Source organism: Rhinolophus sinicus, chromosome 14, assembly GCF_057876585.1.
Source record: "Rhinolophus sinicus isolate RSI-liver-muscle chromosome 14, RSI-T2T, whole genome shotgun sequence".
NCBI classification, from domain to species: domain Eukaryota; kingdom Metazoa; phylum Chordata; class Mammalia; order Chiroptera; family Rhinolophidae; genus Rhinolophus; species Rhinolophus sinicus.
The window spans coordinates 10,512,700-10,527,213 of NC_142514.1; the positions used below are offsets into that span (position 1 = coordinate 10,512,700).

At 60.0% G+C, this 14,514-nt stretch overlaps 2 protein-coding genes across 4 annotated transcripts in view; both read left to right on the plus strand.

The window, feature by feature from the left end:
- Positions 1 to 8,877, plus strand: part of PLEKHM2 (pleckstrin homology and RUN domain containing M2) — a 36,139-nt gene extending 27,262 nt beyond the window's left edge. For all 3 annotated transcript variants that reach the window (XM_088790172.1, XM_088790174.1, XM_088790175.1), the window contains 13 exons: positions 152 to 380; positions 1,523 to 2,365; positions 2,861 to 2,930; positions 3,071 to 3,161; positions 3,450 to 3,514; positions 3,883 to 3,971; positions 4,529 to 4,661; positions 4,890 to 5,080; positions 5,474 to 5,539; positions 6,496 to 6,655; positions 6,976 to 7,155; positions 7,235 to 7,351; positions 7,850 to 8,877. In XM_088790172.1, the coding sequence (XP_088646298.1) occupies positions 152 to 380; positions 1,523 to 2,365; positions 2,861 to 2,930; positions 3,071 to 3,161; positions 3,450 to 3,514; positions 3,883 to 3,971; positions 4,529 to 4,661; positions 4,890 to 5,080; positions 5,474 to 5,539; positions 6,496 to 6,655; positions 6,976 to 7,155; positions 7,235 to 7,351; positions 7,850 to 7,984 (2,369 nt within the window). In that variant the 3' untranslated portion in view covers positions 7,985 to 8,877. The remainder of the gene's footprint in view (positions 1 to 151; positions 381 to 1,522; positions 2,366 to 2,860; positions 2,931 to 3,070; positions 3,162 to 3,449; positions 3,515 to 3,882; positions 3,972 to 4,528; positions 4,662 to 4,889; positions 5,081 to 5,473; positions 5,540 to 6,495; positions 6,656 to 6,975; positions 7,156 to 7,234; positions 7,352 to 7,849) is intronic.
- Positions 8,878 to 9,016: 139 nt separating this feature from the next.
- On the plus strand, positions 9,017 to 14,454 carry SLC25A34 (solute carrier family 25 member 34). The gene is made up of 5 exons (XM_088790177.1): positions 9,017 to 10,926; positions 11,532 to 11,597; positions 11,687 to 11,839; positions 12,179 to 12,313; positions 12,953 to 14,454. Exons 1-5 carry the CDS (start codon positions 10,549 to 10,551, stop codon positions 13,133 to 13,135), a joined length of 915 nt encoding a protein of 304 aa, XP_088646303.1. The 5' UTR covers positions 9,017 to 10,548; the 3' UTR covers positions 13,136 to 14,454.
- Positions 14,455 to 14,514: the final 60 nt, after the last annotated feature.

Consider the following 14,514-nt stretch of genomic DNA (forward strand, 5'->3'; position numbering starts at 1 on the left):
GTTGGGGCTTCTACTCTTGAAATACGGCCACGCCCGTCAGATTTCCCTGGGAGGAACTCACCTGCCTTCCTCTTGAGATAAGGCATGGTTTCGGGGCCTGGGGTCCCCAGATGGTGTGTGATGGGCTGTCTCCTGTTTCCTGTTCTCCCAGACGGAGACCTCACAGACACTGTCAGCGGCCCCCGCTCCACTGCCTCAGACCTGACCAGCAGCAAAGCTTCCACCAAGAGTCCCACCCAGCGCCACAACCCCTTCAATGAGGACCAGGCAGAGACTGTGTCCTCCTCTGACACCACCCCTGTGCACAGCGCCTCTCAGGAGAAGGTGGAGCCCCACACCCCGGACCTGCCAGATGCCTGCACAGAGCTCGAAGTCATCAGGTCAGGGGGCGGGGGGGGTAAGGGAGATTGGGTGAGCACCCTCGTGTCCATCCTGTGCGTTCCTAGTATCACGTTTTAGTCAACACAGACAGGGACGTTTTTGAGGGAGTTGGGCGTCTTCCTGAAGACTGAGTACCCCTCCCCTCCTTGGTCGTACTTTGACAAGAGGAAACAGCAGGCCCAAGCCCGGAAGACGGGACACAGGCAACAGCCATGGCGGCCTCTGGGGCCCTGCCCAGGCTGCTGGGATTTGGGTCCCATCCATCCAGGACCAGAAAGCACCTTCAGACTGGGCTTCTTTCCAAGGGAGTTCTTGGACGTTAATGCATAATTTCCGAGATTTGTACTAATTCTAGTTCAGTGTGGCTCATTCAAGGAAAAGTATCTTTGTCATAGCGACAGGGACATTGAAGGGAGGAGGAGGTGGATGACAAGTGGGGAAACTCTTGGCCCAGAACCTCCTGGGCTCCCTGACCTCCCCTGGCTCCTGCTTTTGAAATTCTCCGCACTGAAAAGAAGACGTGTGTGTCCAACCCCCCCAGAGGCTTGCTGGCCCGTGACCGGAGCCAGGACTCCACTCCCACAGGCTGGTTCGCTTGAGCCGCTCAGACCCGGGGTTGCTTAGCCAGGGCGACTCCAGCCAACTTGGAACCAGGGAGTGGGTGCCAGGAGTTGGAGCCCCAAAGACTTTGAGTACATTTCTGGTTGACTTGTCCATGATGATACCTGATGGGAAGTGAGGTCAGCTCAGGGTCCATTGCTCCCGTCCTAAGGGAAGGGCTGAGTAGAAGGGCCACTGGTCTGACAAGCTATGGCCTGTGTTCCCTAGCCCACAGCTAGCTGAATTGTAGGACCTGCTGATGACTTCCTGTGGCTGCTGCCACCTGTGCCTCCTCGGGCTGGTCCCTGCCTCTGCCAGCCATGGGGGATTCTGTGGGGCCTTAGCCGCTATGGCACCTCCCGTGCCCCCCCCCCCCCGGCACAGGGCCTCATACCCAGCACTGCCCAGGACTCTGGACGCTCTGGCCGTGCCCTCAGAGGGCACATGCCCACAATCATCTCTGTGACCATCCCCGCTGGTCTAATTTCCCTCACGACTGCCGTGCTCACATGTTCATTTCTCCCCATCATTTCTGTCCCAGGGTCACCAAGAAAAAGAAAACTGGCAAGAAGAAGAAGGCCAGATCGGATGAGGAAGCAAGTCCACTTCACCCAGCTGCTACCCAGCACACCGATGCCAGGAGGGGGCATGGTGACAGCTGTGTCAGCAGCCCAGGCCTTGGGCAGGGTTCACCAGACACCACCTTTGCTTCTCCCCAAGGGGAGGAAGAGGGGCCCGGCAGCACAGCTGAGAGCAGCGAGCGCTCGGAGCCCAGACAGGTGGGCCTGCTCATCCCTGAAATGAAGGACACCTCCATGGAGCGCTTGGGACAGCCCCTGAGTAAGGTCATCGACCAGCTCAACGGGCAGCTGGACCCTCGCACCTGGTGCTCGCACATCGAGCCTCCAGACCAGTCCTTTCGGACCGGCTCTCCGGGGGATACCCCGGAGAGGCCACCATCTTGCGACTTTAGTGAGGGGCTTCCAGCCCCAATGGACTTCTACCGCTTTACCGTCGAGAGTCCAAGCACTGTTACATCAGGTGGCAGCAACCATGACCCTGCAGGGCCTTGCCAACCGCTGCATGTTCCTGGTAGCCCTGCGGCTGCTGGCCAAGAAGAGGGAGGAGGAGGAGGAGAGGGACAGGCACCTCGGCCCCTAGGGGACACCCTGGGGGAGGCCCAGGAGCCAGAGACCCAGGAACTGGACACCCCGTTACCCCTGGTCAGTGAGAGGCCTGTACCTGAGCCAGAGCCTAGGACCCAGGAGGCTCTCTGCCAGCTCAAGCGAGACCAGCCCAGCCCGTGTCTGAGCAGCGCCGAGGACTCGGGGGTGGATGAGGGGCAGGGGAGCCCTTCTGAGATGACCCACTCGGCGGAGTTCAGGTGAGCAAGGCTGTCAGCCCCTTGCGTGAGAGACGCTCCCAGTCCTTGAAGCAGGGGACACTAGGTATCTGTCCTCCAAGTAAACTAAGCCTAACCCCCAGGAGACCTAACCTGGGCTGGGAGGAGGGAGTGTGATCCTCCCCTCCCTCATTTTGGCTCCTGGTTGGGGACAGAGCCACTACAGCTGTGTTGCCTCTGGGTGCCTGTACCGGCTCCAGGTGCCTGTACCCCTCTGGGTGCCTGTACCCCTCTGGGTGCCTGTACCCCTCCGGGTGCCTGTACCCCCTCCAGGTGCCTGTATACCCTCCGGGTGCCTATACCTCCTCTGGGTGCCTGTACCCCCTCCAGGTCTCTGTTCCCCCTCCGGGTGCCTGTACCCCTCTGGGTGCCTGTAGCCCCTCCAGGTGCCTGTACCCCCTCCGGGTGCCTGTTTCACCTCTCCCACTCCTGCCCTAGCCTGACACATTGTCCTCCCCACACTTGTCCCTCCCACAGAGTAGACAACAATCACTTACTCCTGCTGATGATCCATGTGTTTCGAGAAAACGAGGAGCAGCTCTTCAGAGTAAGTCCCAGGAACTGGAGAACTCGTAAGAGCCAACTGCAGGGCGAGGCGGGACGGGCCCGAGCCTGTTCAGGAGGGGAGCGTGCTGCCCGGGCGGGCCGGCAGCCGCAGTGCCTGACCTGTCTGCTTCGGGCCCGCAGATGATTCGGATGAGCACGGGGCACATGGAGGGCACACTGCAGCTGCTGTACGTGCTGCTCACAGACTGCTACGTCTACCTGCTCCGGAAAGGTGCCTGTGCCCCCTCCCCGAGCCCCCCACACCCCAAGTCCCTCGGCTCCCTGGTGTGTGGTGATGAAAGTGCTCTCCACGGAGGGTATTGCTAGTAGTCCCAGCAGCCCCAAGACATGAGCCTGGGGCCTCCCCTCTATGAGCACCCGTGTCATTCTCCTCCTCCATCATTTCGGGTCACAGGGCATGGACGGGTCTTCTCAACGAGAGGGGCCAGGCCCTAGGAAATGGGGCGGGAGGGCGGAAAGAGGCCAGTGCAGGTACTAAGGCATTGGGGTCTCCTCTCAGGGGCCACGGAGAAGCCGTACCTGGTGGAAGAGGCTGTTTCTTACAATGAACTGGACTATGTATCGGTGAGTTCAGTCCCCACAGTTGGTGTTTGCTGTAGGGCAGGGCTCCCGGAGCCACTCACCCTCAGGGCTGCAGAGCAAGGCCTATCCCCTGTCACAGCCTCTGGGGTTGGGCACCAGCTCATCTGTGAGCAGCTTCTGTACATGATACTGAGGATAAGAACCAAGCTTGAAGACGCCGCTTCGTCCGCCGTATTCCTGACCGCCCCTCCCTAACTCGTGCCAGGGTCCCAGGCCTCTGGAGCTTTACCTCGTGGCGACCCCAGGGTGGGTTTCCTCCCTCCCCAGCGGCCCTCAGTCTGGCCATGGCTGCCTCTTCTGCCAGGCAGCCGCCAAGCCCCGTGTGCATGTGAAGGTGTGGTTTCTGGCAGGTGGGCCTGGACCAGCAGACAGTGAAGCTGGTGTGCACCAACCGCAGGAAGCAGTTTCTGCTGGACACAGCTGATGTGGCCCTAGCTGAGTGAGTGACAGTTCCTGCCTTTCACTGAGCTGCTGTAGCCGTGCCCTGGACTACTCGTCCTTGGGTGGAGGGTGGAAAGTGGGATACAAAGAAGTAGAGAACAGAAATATGTTCCCTCTGGGACCTGTAATCTGGTCAGAGAGGCCGCGAAGAGAATAGGCACACTGACCTGTGTTCGGCCTAAGTGACCTACAGAGAGGAAGGGGGCTGGCATGGGAAGAAGCACAAGCCATGCTGCTGGAGCCTCGCGTGCCCCCACATACGTCCATACAAACGTGCGTGGAATGAGAACGTATTGTTGTACAAGTCCTCGCCGTCAAAACCCAAGGCCCCTTGGCCATTGGGAAGAGTTAGGCCTTTTCCCAGTCACCACTGGATGACCATGGTCTGCTACCACCACATTTCCCCACCCACTGCCCTGAGCTCTGGTTCCAGCCCAGCCCCTCTCCCAAGTTTCTGTGACCCCTGCAGGCCAGGAGCCCTCGGCAGTAAGCCTTGTATCTTTGAGGGGTGGGGGGCCCCCAGGCCTCTGACAGCAAACCGCACTCCCTATGCAGGTTCTTCTTGACGTCCTTGAAGTCAGCCATGATCAAAGGCTGTCGGGAACCACCCTACCCCAGCATCCTGACTGATGCCACCATGGAGAAGCTGGCACTGGCCAAGTTCGTGGCCCAGGAATCTAAGTGTGAGGTAAGAACCTGGGGAGGAGGGGTGGTGTCATCCCTGAGACACCAGCCCTGGTATTAGGGTCAAGTACAAATAGATAGTCTTCAGCATTTCTACATCATCCACCTGGGAGGGGCCCCCCTTCCTTAGGTCCTGTCCCCAAACCTCCACTTGGGGTGTTTCCTTGCTCTTTCAGTGGCCACTCCTGGTGCTGGCCCAGACCTCACCATTCTGTCCTCTGCCCCTCCCCAGGCGACCTCTGTTACTGTGCGCTTCTACGGGCTTGTGCACTGGGAGGACCCCATGGACGAGTCCCTGGGCCCTGTCCCCTGCCACTGCTCACCCCCCGAGGGTGCCATCACCAAAGAAGGCATGCTGCATTACAAGGCGGGCACCTCGTACCTGGGCAAGGAGCACTGGAAGACTTGCTTTGTGGTGCTCAGGTAAGAGTCCCTGCAGCTTTGGCCTTAGGCTGGACCCTGAGGTAGTTGGGCTGTCAGGTCCCCAGTAGGGAGCTCTTTGCGGCAAGTCACTGAGGAGAGGGCGGTGGCTCCCTCCTCCACAGGGCTTAGGATATCAGAGCTTCTCTGTGAAGCCAGCCGTCTTTGGGACCCAAGGAAGCCCGCCTGGAATGCCTTAGGCGAAGACCTGGGCTGGGGCCGCACTAGCTGTCCCCAGGAGAGCCGAGGGTGCAGTGCTCCCTGCTGTCCGTCTGCAGTTCTCGCTTCACGCTCCCTTCCACAGAAGACAGGCCCCTGGCCTCCTTGGCCTCTGGGGTTCAGGCCCCAGTTTGTGGGGAGGGCCAGGCCTCACCCCTGCATGTTGTCCCCCTGCAGCAACGGGATCCTCTACCAGTATCCCGACCGCACCGACGTCATCCCCCTGCTCTCGGTGAACATGGGGTGAGTGTCCCGGGAGATGGGGAGGGGCAGCTCATAGGGTCTGGCATCGCTGCCTGGAGGTCAAGGCTCCGGCTGAGTCTGGGGCCCAAGGCTCCTGTTGCCCTGGCGTTAGCTGGCTCTGCCGCTGTCAGCTCAGCCTGGCCTCTCAGCCCCACCCCGTCCAGCAACCCTGGCCAGTGCCCTGGGTCCTGCCGCGCGAGCGCTGAGGGATACAGGAACCCCAGGGACGGGAAGAGGGGGGCTTCCTCTCAGGGAAGCAAGAAGAGCTTCTGGCTGGAAAGGGTCCAGTCTGATTGGGAGGCAGTCCCTTCCCTGGGAAGCTCCTGACCTGATGGGGAAGATGGACACACGCATACTGTGTTTCCCCGAAAATAAGACCTAGCCGGACCATCAGCTCTAATGCGTCTTTTGGAGCCAAAATTAGTATAAGACCCAGTCCTAATATTATATATATACATATCTATATCTATCTGTCTATCTATCTACATATATACATATATATACATAATACGTATTATATCTTATATTACATTATATTATATAAGACTGGGTCTTATATTATATTAAAATAAGACCGGGTCTTATATTAATTTTTGCTCCAAAAGACGCATTAGAGCTAATGGTCTGGCTAGGGCTGATTTTCAGGGAAACACGGTACTTGGAGAAAACATTGGGCCTGTAGAGGGAACATGAATGAATGTGCACTGATTCTGAAAGGGCCAGAGCTAAGAGCTGATTCTCACCCATCACCTGGCCATGTTTAGGCATCTAGAAGGATCTTGGCGATTCTGGACATAAAAGGTGTTACACAGAAAGGAGTGGGGCTGCCTAGCAGGCCTCTCCGGAGAGCCAGAGGGGTCCTCCAGCCCTTGGCACTGTGGGGCAGGCCCTGTGTCCACACGCCTGGAGCTACCCCAGCCTCCTCACTCCCATTTCACCCCTGTCCTCTGGCCCAGGGGGGAGCAGTGCGGTGGCTGTCGGAGGTCCAACACCACGGATCGGCCCCACGCCTTCCAGGTCATCCTTGCCGACCGGCCCTGCCTGGAGCTGAGCGCCAATAACGAGGCTGAGATGGCCGACTGGATGCAACACCTCTGCCAGGCTGTGTCCAAAGGGGTGAGCCCCTCTTGCTTCCATCGTTCACCTGGCCTCCTGACCCCATCCTGTGTCCCTTCCTCAAACCCATGCCAGTCATGGAGCAACCTGTGAGGACCAAGACGGGGAACCTCCTGGGGACAGCCCAGGAGTGAACCCTAGAGCTCAATGCCACCGGTGGCCTGGACACTCCCACTGTCACCCCATCCCCACCTGTGCTCCTGAGGTGGGCGGAGCCTGCCTGACCACTGGAGGGAGGGGCAGCGGGCTGGCTGGGCCCCTGCAGAGCAGCACCAGGAGCTCCAGCTTGTTTCTCCAGCCCCTCTGCCCATGCCCTTCAGGTCATCCCCCAGGGGGTAACTCCCAGCCCCTGCATCCCCTGCTGCCTGGTGATCACCGACGACCGCCTCTTCACATGCCATGAAGACTGCCAGACCAGCTTCTTCCGCTCCCTGGGCACAGCCGAGCTGGCCGACATCAGCGCCGTTTCCACGGAACCGGGCAGGGAGTACTGTGTCTTGGTGAGCCGGGTCGGGGGCGATGGAGGCCGGCCCTGAGGAAGGAGCACTGCGTCTGCTCACCTGGCCCTGCTCTCCCCAGGAGTTCTCCCAGGACAGCCAGCAGCCTCTGCCTCCCTGGGTCATCTACCTGAGCTGCACCTCCGAACTGGACCGGTTCCTGTCTGCACTGAACTCGGGGTGGAAAACCATCTACCAGGTACCGAACTGCCCGCGGCCCTGTGGAGCGGAGCCATTCCCTAGGGAAAGGAGCTCTGCGTGGCACAGACCGCGGCAGGAGTTGGCCTGGGAACAGCCCTGTACCTGTAGCTCTGGGACAGACATGAGCATTTAGGACCAAAGGGCTGGGCGAGTCTGAGACGAAAGCGGAAAGTGGAACCCAGGAAACACCATTCCTGACCTCGGTTCCACTCAAAGCACAAATGAAGTGCTTCCGGTGGGGCTGAGGCAAAGAGCCCTTCCAGGTAGGCAGGACACTCAGTGCGGGCAGACGAGAGCACAGGGCCTGGTGTGTGGGGCCCACCTGAGAGCTGGGGCGCTCCCGAAAGTAGGAGGCTCAGTGAGAATCACCCCGTCGTCCACTCGAGCCCCTTCTTGAAGGGAGGAGAAGAGCATGTGGACACAGTCCCCGGACCAGGCTGCACCTGGTGCGGAGGGACTCCGTGGCCCTCACGGGTGCCCTGCACGCCCCGCACAGGTGGACCTCCCCCACAAGGCCATCCAGGAAGCCTCCAGCCAGAAGTTCGAGGACGCCCTGAGCCTCATCCACAGCATCTGGCAGCGCAGCGATAGCCTCTGCCGAGGCAGAGCCTCCCGGGACCCCTGGTGTTGAGGTGCTGCCAGCTGCCATCCTGGTGGGGCAGGAGAGAGAGGCACGCCAAGCAGCATGCACTGTCATCGCTGTGTCATTGTGCAGCTCGGGACTAGGCTTCCACCCACCTCCGCAGCCCCTCCCGCCCCAGGCGGCTGAACCACCGAGTGGGGCTTGAGACAGGGTCTGTCCCCTCCTAGGGATCCAGGATGGGTGCTCAACACCCCTGGGCACCCTGCCGGCAGGTGGACACTGGAAAGCACCGGGGGCAGAGGGTCCGAGCCCCATGGGCTCTGTAGTTGCACAGCCTCCTCCCCAGGGCCACTGCCTCAGTCCACGCCATCTCTTCAAGATGGCGATGAGAACAATAGGCCTCTGAGGGGAGCAGAAGGCCTGGGAGGGCCCGAGTCCCTTCTTCCTCTCCTGGGCTGGGAGCCCGGGCAGAGGCTCAGGCCGCCCTGGGGGCCCTGAGTGCCCGGCCATCCTTGTTCATTTTTGAACATTCACATGGCTGTGTAGAGAAACTGGGACACAGGTCTCAGTGCATGTCTCCTCGTCACTAACTCCATCCCCAAATGCACTGCTGCCTGCCTTCCAGGGTCGGGGGCTGGGGGCCAGACTGGCCCTGGCTGCCAGGAGGCGCTGCATGTCCATGGCCCCCTGCTCCTGTCTCTCCCCGACCCTGGCAGTGCCCGTGGACCCAGGAATGAGGCTGTCAGCTTTCGCCAGGAGCAAAGGGGAGGGAGGAGGGCCTGGAGAGGAGTGGAGCCCACCAGCCTGGTGTCCACGTTGGTGCCTCCTGACCATCCCCTGCTTGGCTCGAGTCGGGCCCTTCCCATGGGCCCTCTGGGGGAAGAGGTTAGGTGGTCTGGGTTTTGTTTTTTAAATAAAATAGACATGTTATATTGCCAAGACATCACTGGCCTTTTTTGACCAACGTGGAGGTGGGGGAACTCTAACCCCTCTTCTCAGGCCCCTTGGTCCTTCTTTCAAGAAAGAAGACCCACACATGTTCCTTCGGCTGCCCTGTGCTCACACTGGGAACCAGGTCCCCTGTGGCCCCCATGGCACTGGCTGGCTGGAGGAGCTCAGGCCCAGAAGTTTCCTGGTCTGACCACTGCCCTCCCTCCTGTTTCCTGCAGTGGCCAGGGCCGGGGCAACTCCAGTCCTGGGGCATGTCTCCACTGCCTGGGTGGGGCACTGCCACCTTCCCACCTTGGGGGGTAAATGCCAGTCACTCGGGATAAACCCGAAAGAGTTCAAGCCGTTCCCATCGCCTCTTACTGAGCTGCTGCTCTGGAGGCTGGCCACAGGATGCCAGGCCTGCCAGGCTGGGGAAGCTCTGAAGCCCTCAAGCCATTCATCACTGTGACTTCCAGGGCCTCACACCTGGGAGGAAAGGGGTGGACACAGGAAGAGGTGCGTGTGGAGGCTACAAAGGTGGGGTTCCAGGTAGGGCGGCTCTGCCTCTGGTTTTGACTGGGATGTGGGTGATGCAGGGTGGCCCTGGCAGGAGAAAACTGATCAGGGGGTAGAGGCCAAGGTGGGCAGGGTGGTGCTGGCCCCCTATCTGAGCAGCCTGGGGCTCTCCAGAGACACAGCCCAGGAGGGGTTCCCACCAGGAGGAGGGTAGGACTGGGGGGCAAGTCCTTACCAGGTAAGTAACCAAAGCCACTGGTCACTCCTTGAGACATGACAGCCCTTATTTTTCCCCAGGGTGCCCCCAGGCCGGGGAGATGGGGACCACGTTTTATTGGGTGAAGCAGTATGCTAGGCATGCTCTTCATACATCTCTAATCCTCCAAAGAAACCCTGAAGTGGGTACCAATATTCCAGTCTTACAACTTAAGAGACTAAAGCCCAGAGAGAGGAAGTGACTTGCCAAGGTCACACATAATAGCAGAGCCTGGGATTCAGGATCAGTCCTCTATCTCTGCTCTCACTGACAGTGGGACCATAGATTGTGGGACCCAGATTGAAAGACTGAGGCCGGGAAAGGAGCTGTCACATAGACAGCAGCAGGGGTGGGAGTGGGGCAATTGCTCAGTTGCCCAGGCTCTCTGTGCCAGGAGCCTCCCGGGGCAGTTGCACCATGCCCTGGGCTCTGAGCTGCAGCAGCCCTGACTCAGCCAGCGGTGGGGCGTGGCACCAGCCCTTTGCCCCAGGGAGGGCAGAAGAACAAGAGTGTCAAAAGGAGGTGTCTCGGTTGATTGGCACCTCCTCCCCGCCCTTAATCTCCCACTGGTCCCAGGTAACCTTTCCCCCAGATCCCAGGGTCCAGGCCCGCCCCTGCTGGGAGGTGTGGAACATAGAAGCAGCTGCGATTGGTCAGAGCCGGCGGGGGTGTGTCCCGGGCGCCCGCAGCCAGGCAGCTGAGCTGAGCAGGTGGACTCCGAAGACAGAAGACAGATCAGAGACAGATCAGGGGTCGGTCGTCTGGCAGCGGCAGGCTTGTCCCACTGGATCCCCGTCCTCCAGACATGGCCCCAGGCCCCCTGGATGTCCAGCCCTGTGGCCCTTAGGGGGTGCACACAGCTTAGGTGCCGCCACTCCAGGGCCGGGCACAGCCGGCCACTGGCAAGAACATGGAGACAGTGGCCCCAGCTGTGGACCTGGTGCTGGGCGCCTCGGCCTGTTGCCTGGCCTGCGTCTTCACCAACCCCCTGGAGGTGGTGAAGACGCGGCTGCAGCTGCAGGGGGAGCTGCAGGCCCCGGGCACCTACCCTCGGCACTACCGGGGCCTCGTGGCCTCCGTAGCCGCTGTGGCCCGTGAAGACGGGCTGTGCGGCTTGCAGAAGGGACTGGCCGCCGGCCTCCTCTACCAGGGCCTCATGAACGGCGTCCGCTTCTACTGCTACAGCCTCGCCTGCCAGGCTGGCATCACCCAGCAGCCAGGTGGCACTGTGGTTGCAGGTGCTGTGGCTGGGGCATTGGGAGCTTTCGTGGGGAGCCCTGCTTACCTGGTGAGTCTTGTCTCCATCCTCCACTGCCCAGTGACCCCGTTCCCTCCGGGGCTCCGAAGCTTCCAGGCTGGCTTCAGTGGACAGGTTGCGGGGCAGGCTGGGTGGGGCTGCTCCCTAGAACATCCTGGCCCTGGCCTGGAATCTGTCCCTTGCCCCAGGGCACCAGGCCCTTGCCCTAGCATGGATCATCAATCAGCGCGCCCCTGGGGTCCCCGCCCTGCAGGTCCTGAGTCATCGTAAGGGCAGAGGGTAGCAGGAGGGGTGCCGGCTGAAACCGGCGTGGGCACTTGTGTGGCCCGTGCAAGTTAAGAGTAAAGCTTCCATGGAGCCAGGGCCGGGCATCCTAGGCTGGACGCAGTACCATTATCCTCTCACTCAGTCCTCAGAACAGCTTTTCAAGGGTAAGCAGACAGGCCGGACGTTAAGTAACTTGCCTGAGGTCACTCGAGTGGCAGATCCGGGCCAGCTCCAGAGGTTCACCGCAGCCCTATTCCACACGCCCCCTCAGCCGCTAGTGTGGGCTCATGGAGGTCCAGGTGTCAGGGCACAGGGAGGGATGTCCTCCACACAGAAAGCTCAGCCCTCTGTCACCTCTGCTCTCACAGGTCAAAACTCAGCTGCAGGCTCAGACGGTGGCTGCAATAGCCGTGGGGCACCAGCACCACCACCAGGTGGGACTGTCACTCCCAGAGCTCCCCAGGCTGGGTGGGCTCCTGGGCTGGCAGGGGCTGCCCAGTGACCCTGTACTCTCTCCCCACAGAGCATCCTGGGTGCCATGGAGACCATCTGGCGGCAGCAGGGCCTGGCAGGGCTGTGGCGGGGCGTGGGCGGGGCCGTGCCTCGAGTCATGGTGGGCTCTGCTGCCCAGCTTGCCACCTTCGCCTCTTCCAAGGCCTGGGTGCAGGAGCAACAGGTGAGGAGCTAGGGCCACCTGTGCCCACAGACACACAGGAGTGAGGAGGGCCATTTGCCTTCTCTCTGTCTGTCTAGGCTCAAGTCACCCTCTGACATCTCCAGCTGGACCCCCACACAAGGAATCCCAGGGGGTGGTGACAGCTGGGCCCCTGATGACCTTGGGCCCAGCAGGAGTGGGGAGTCAGCAGTGTACCCTGAAGCTGTGAAGGAGCTTGGGGTGGGGAATGGCTGGAGGGGCCTTGTCTCCTCCCCTTCCCCCAGCTCTTCTAGCCTGCAGGCGCTGGGAAGGTGGGTGGAGGGCAGATACAGGTGTCAGCTGCCTGTACCGTTCTCACAGTGGCTCCCAGAGGACAGCTGGCTGGTGGCCCTGGCTGGAGGCATGATCAGCAGCGTAGCTGTGGTTGCAGTCATGACCCCCTTCGACGTGGTCAGCACGCGGCTATACAATCAGCCTGTGGATGAAGCTGGCAGGGTGAGCAGGGGACCAGGTGGTGAGGATGTAGGGAGCTGGAGAGCATGCCCCCAACACACACACACACACACACACACACACAAACAGGCCAAAAACACACAGGTAGGTGACATACTTGCAATCACATTAATTCAATGTGTGTGCTGAGCATCTATGTCCTAGGCACGTGCTCAGTACTTTCACGTCTGGATTTTATTCTATCCTCACAACCACTTCCATTTTTCTGATGATGAAAATGAGGCTCAGAGATAACAAGTGACTTGCCTGAGGTCACCCAGCTGGTAAGTGGAGGAGCCTGAACTGAAATCCAGGCCTGACCCATGTCCTCAGAGACGCATCCCGGCCATCATGTACACAGCTGCAGTTTGCCCCCCACACGCGCGACAGGCTGAGTTAGGGAGGAAATCCACCTGTGTGCCACTCGCCAAGCTGAGACCCTGGCATGGGGCCGTGGCTGCCTGGAGGAAGAGACCCCTTTTATCATTTCACAACCCAAAGGGCCCTCTCTCTGTAATTTGCCCAGCTTGGGGGGAGTGCCTTTTCTGATGTGCCTCAGAAGCCCCCCCACACAGACATACCCTGTTGTGCCAGCCTGAGCCCCATGGCCCCTGTAGTGATGCCCACCGTGTCTGTCCCCAGGGCCAGCTGTACAGGGGCCTTGCTGACTGCCTGGTGAAGACCTGGCGTCTGGAGGGCCCCCTGGCTCTCTACAAGGGTCTGGGCCCCGCCTACCTGCGCCTGGGCCCCCACACCATCCTCAGCATGCTTTTCTGGGATGAGCTCCGGAAACTGGCTGGGCGGAGCCAGCACCAGGGCACCTAATTGGCATCCCTTGCCCCCGCATCGTGGAGCAGCTCAGCACCTGGTGCCAGCTGGGAATGTGGCCACAGGCCCCGGCCCTGCCACAGGCCTGACAAGAGTGTGGACAACTCTGGTCAACCCAGCCCCGTGGCCCACCGACCTGCTCCAAATCACCACCCTCTTTGTTCTCCAGAAAGTTCTCTTCCCTTCCTTCTCCGTGTGGGGTTGCCTTGTCCCATAGCCTTCCTCATCGTTATGATAACTGCTCCCAAGCATCACCATGAGCTGGGTCACTTACACGCTTTAGTTCGCTTCGTCCTCAAACAACAGTGTGACACGGTAATATCCTCTGTTGCTGATGAGGAGCTGAGGCTCAGAAAGGTGAGGTGCTTTGACCAAAGCCACACAGCTTTGAAGTGGCAGTGCCAGGACTGGAGCGTTCTGCCCAGAACTGTGCCCTTGGCAAGAACCAGGACCAGGGGGGCTGGCGTACATACGAGGAGGCCTGGGGGTGCACCGTGAGGCTGTAGTGTCATCTGTGTTAGTCCACTAGGGCTGCTGTAACAAAGTACCTTAGACTGGGCGGCTTCAACAAGAGAAAGTTCTTTCCTCTCAATTCTGGAGGTTAGATGTCTGAGATCAAGGTGTCGGCAGGGTTGGTTTCTCCTGAGGCCTCTCTGCTTGGCTTGCAGACAGCCGCCTTCTCTCTGTGTCCTCAACATGGTCTCCCCTCTGTGTGTCCGTGCCCTAATCTCCTCTCCTTGTAAGGACACCAGTCACGTTGGATTAGGGTCTACCCCGGTGATCCCATGTTAACTTAATCACTTCTTTAAAGACCCTGTCTCCAAATGCAGTCACATTCTGAGGCACTGCGGGTTAGGACTTCAGCAGACGAATTTGGAGGAGGGACACAGTTCAGCCCACAGCACCGACTAAGGGCTTTTACTGAGGCCCCCTAGGTGCTCAGCACCGTGGGCGTTCACACAAAGCCTCATGACAATCCTGAAAGGGAGCCCTCGAGATGCCCGTTGTTCAGAGGAGGAGGCTGATGCCCAGGGCAGGGAGGTACCGTGCCCAGGTGAGTAGCAGAGCTAGGCGTCCTCATCCTGGCCTTTTCCCCAAGCTGTAGCCACACTCCCTGCCTGGGTGTGTCCCAGGCCAGCACTGACCTTTGTGCTACAGAGGACACCAGAGTCCCAGGAAGGGGCAGGACTGGCCCAGGTCAAGCAGCCTGAACTAGCTTCTGCGCCACACACCCCATGTCTTGGAAAAGCTGTTCCCCAGGGACACTCCTACCACACACTCCAAACCAATAAAGTTTTCTATTTTGTTTACTTCAATGACTCTGCTCTGCAGGCAGCTTCATCTCCTCCACTCCTGAAGCCCCCACCTTGGTTCTC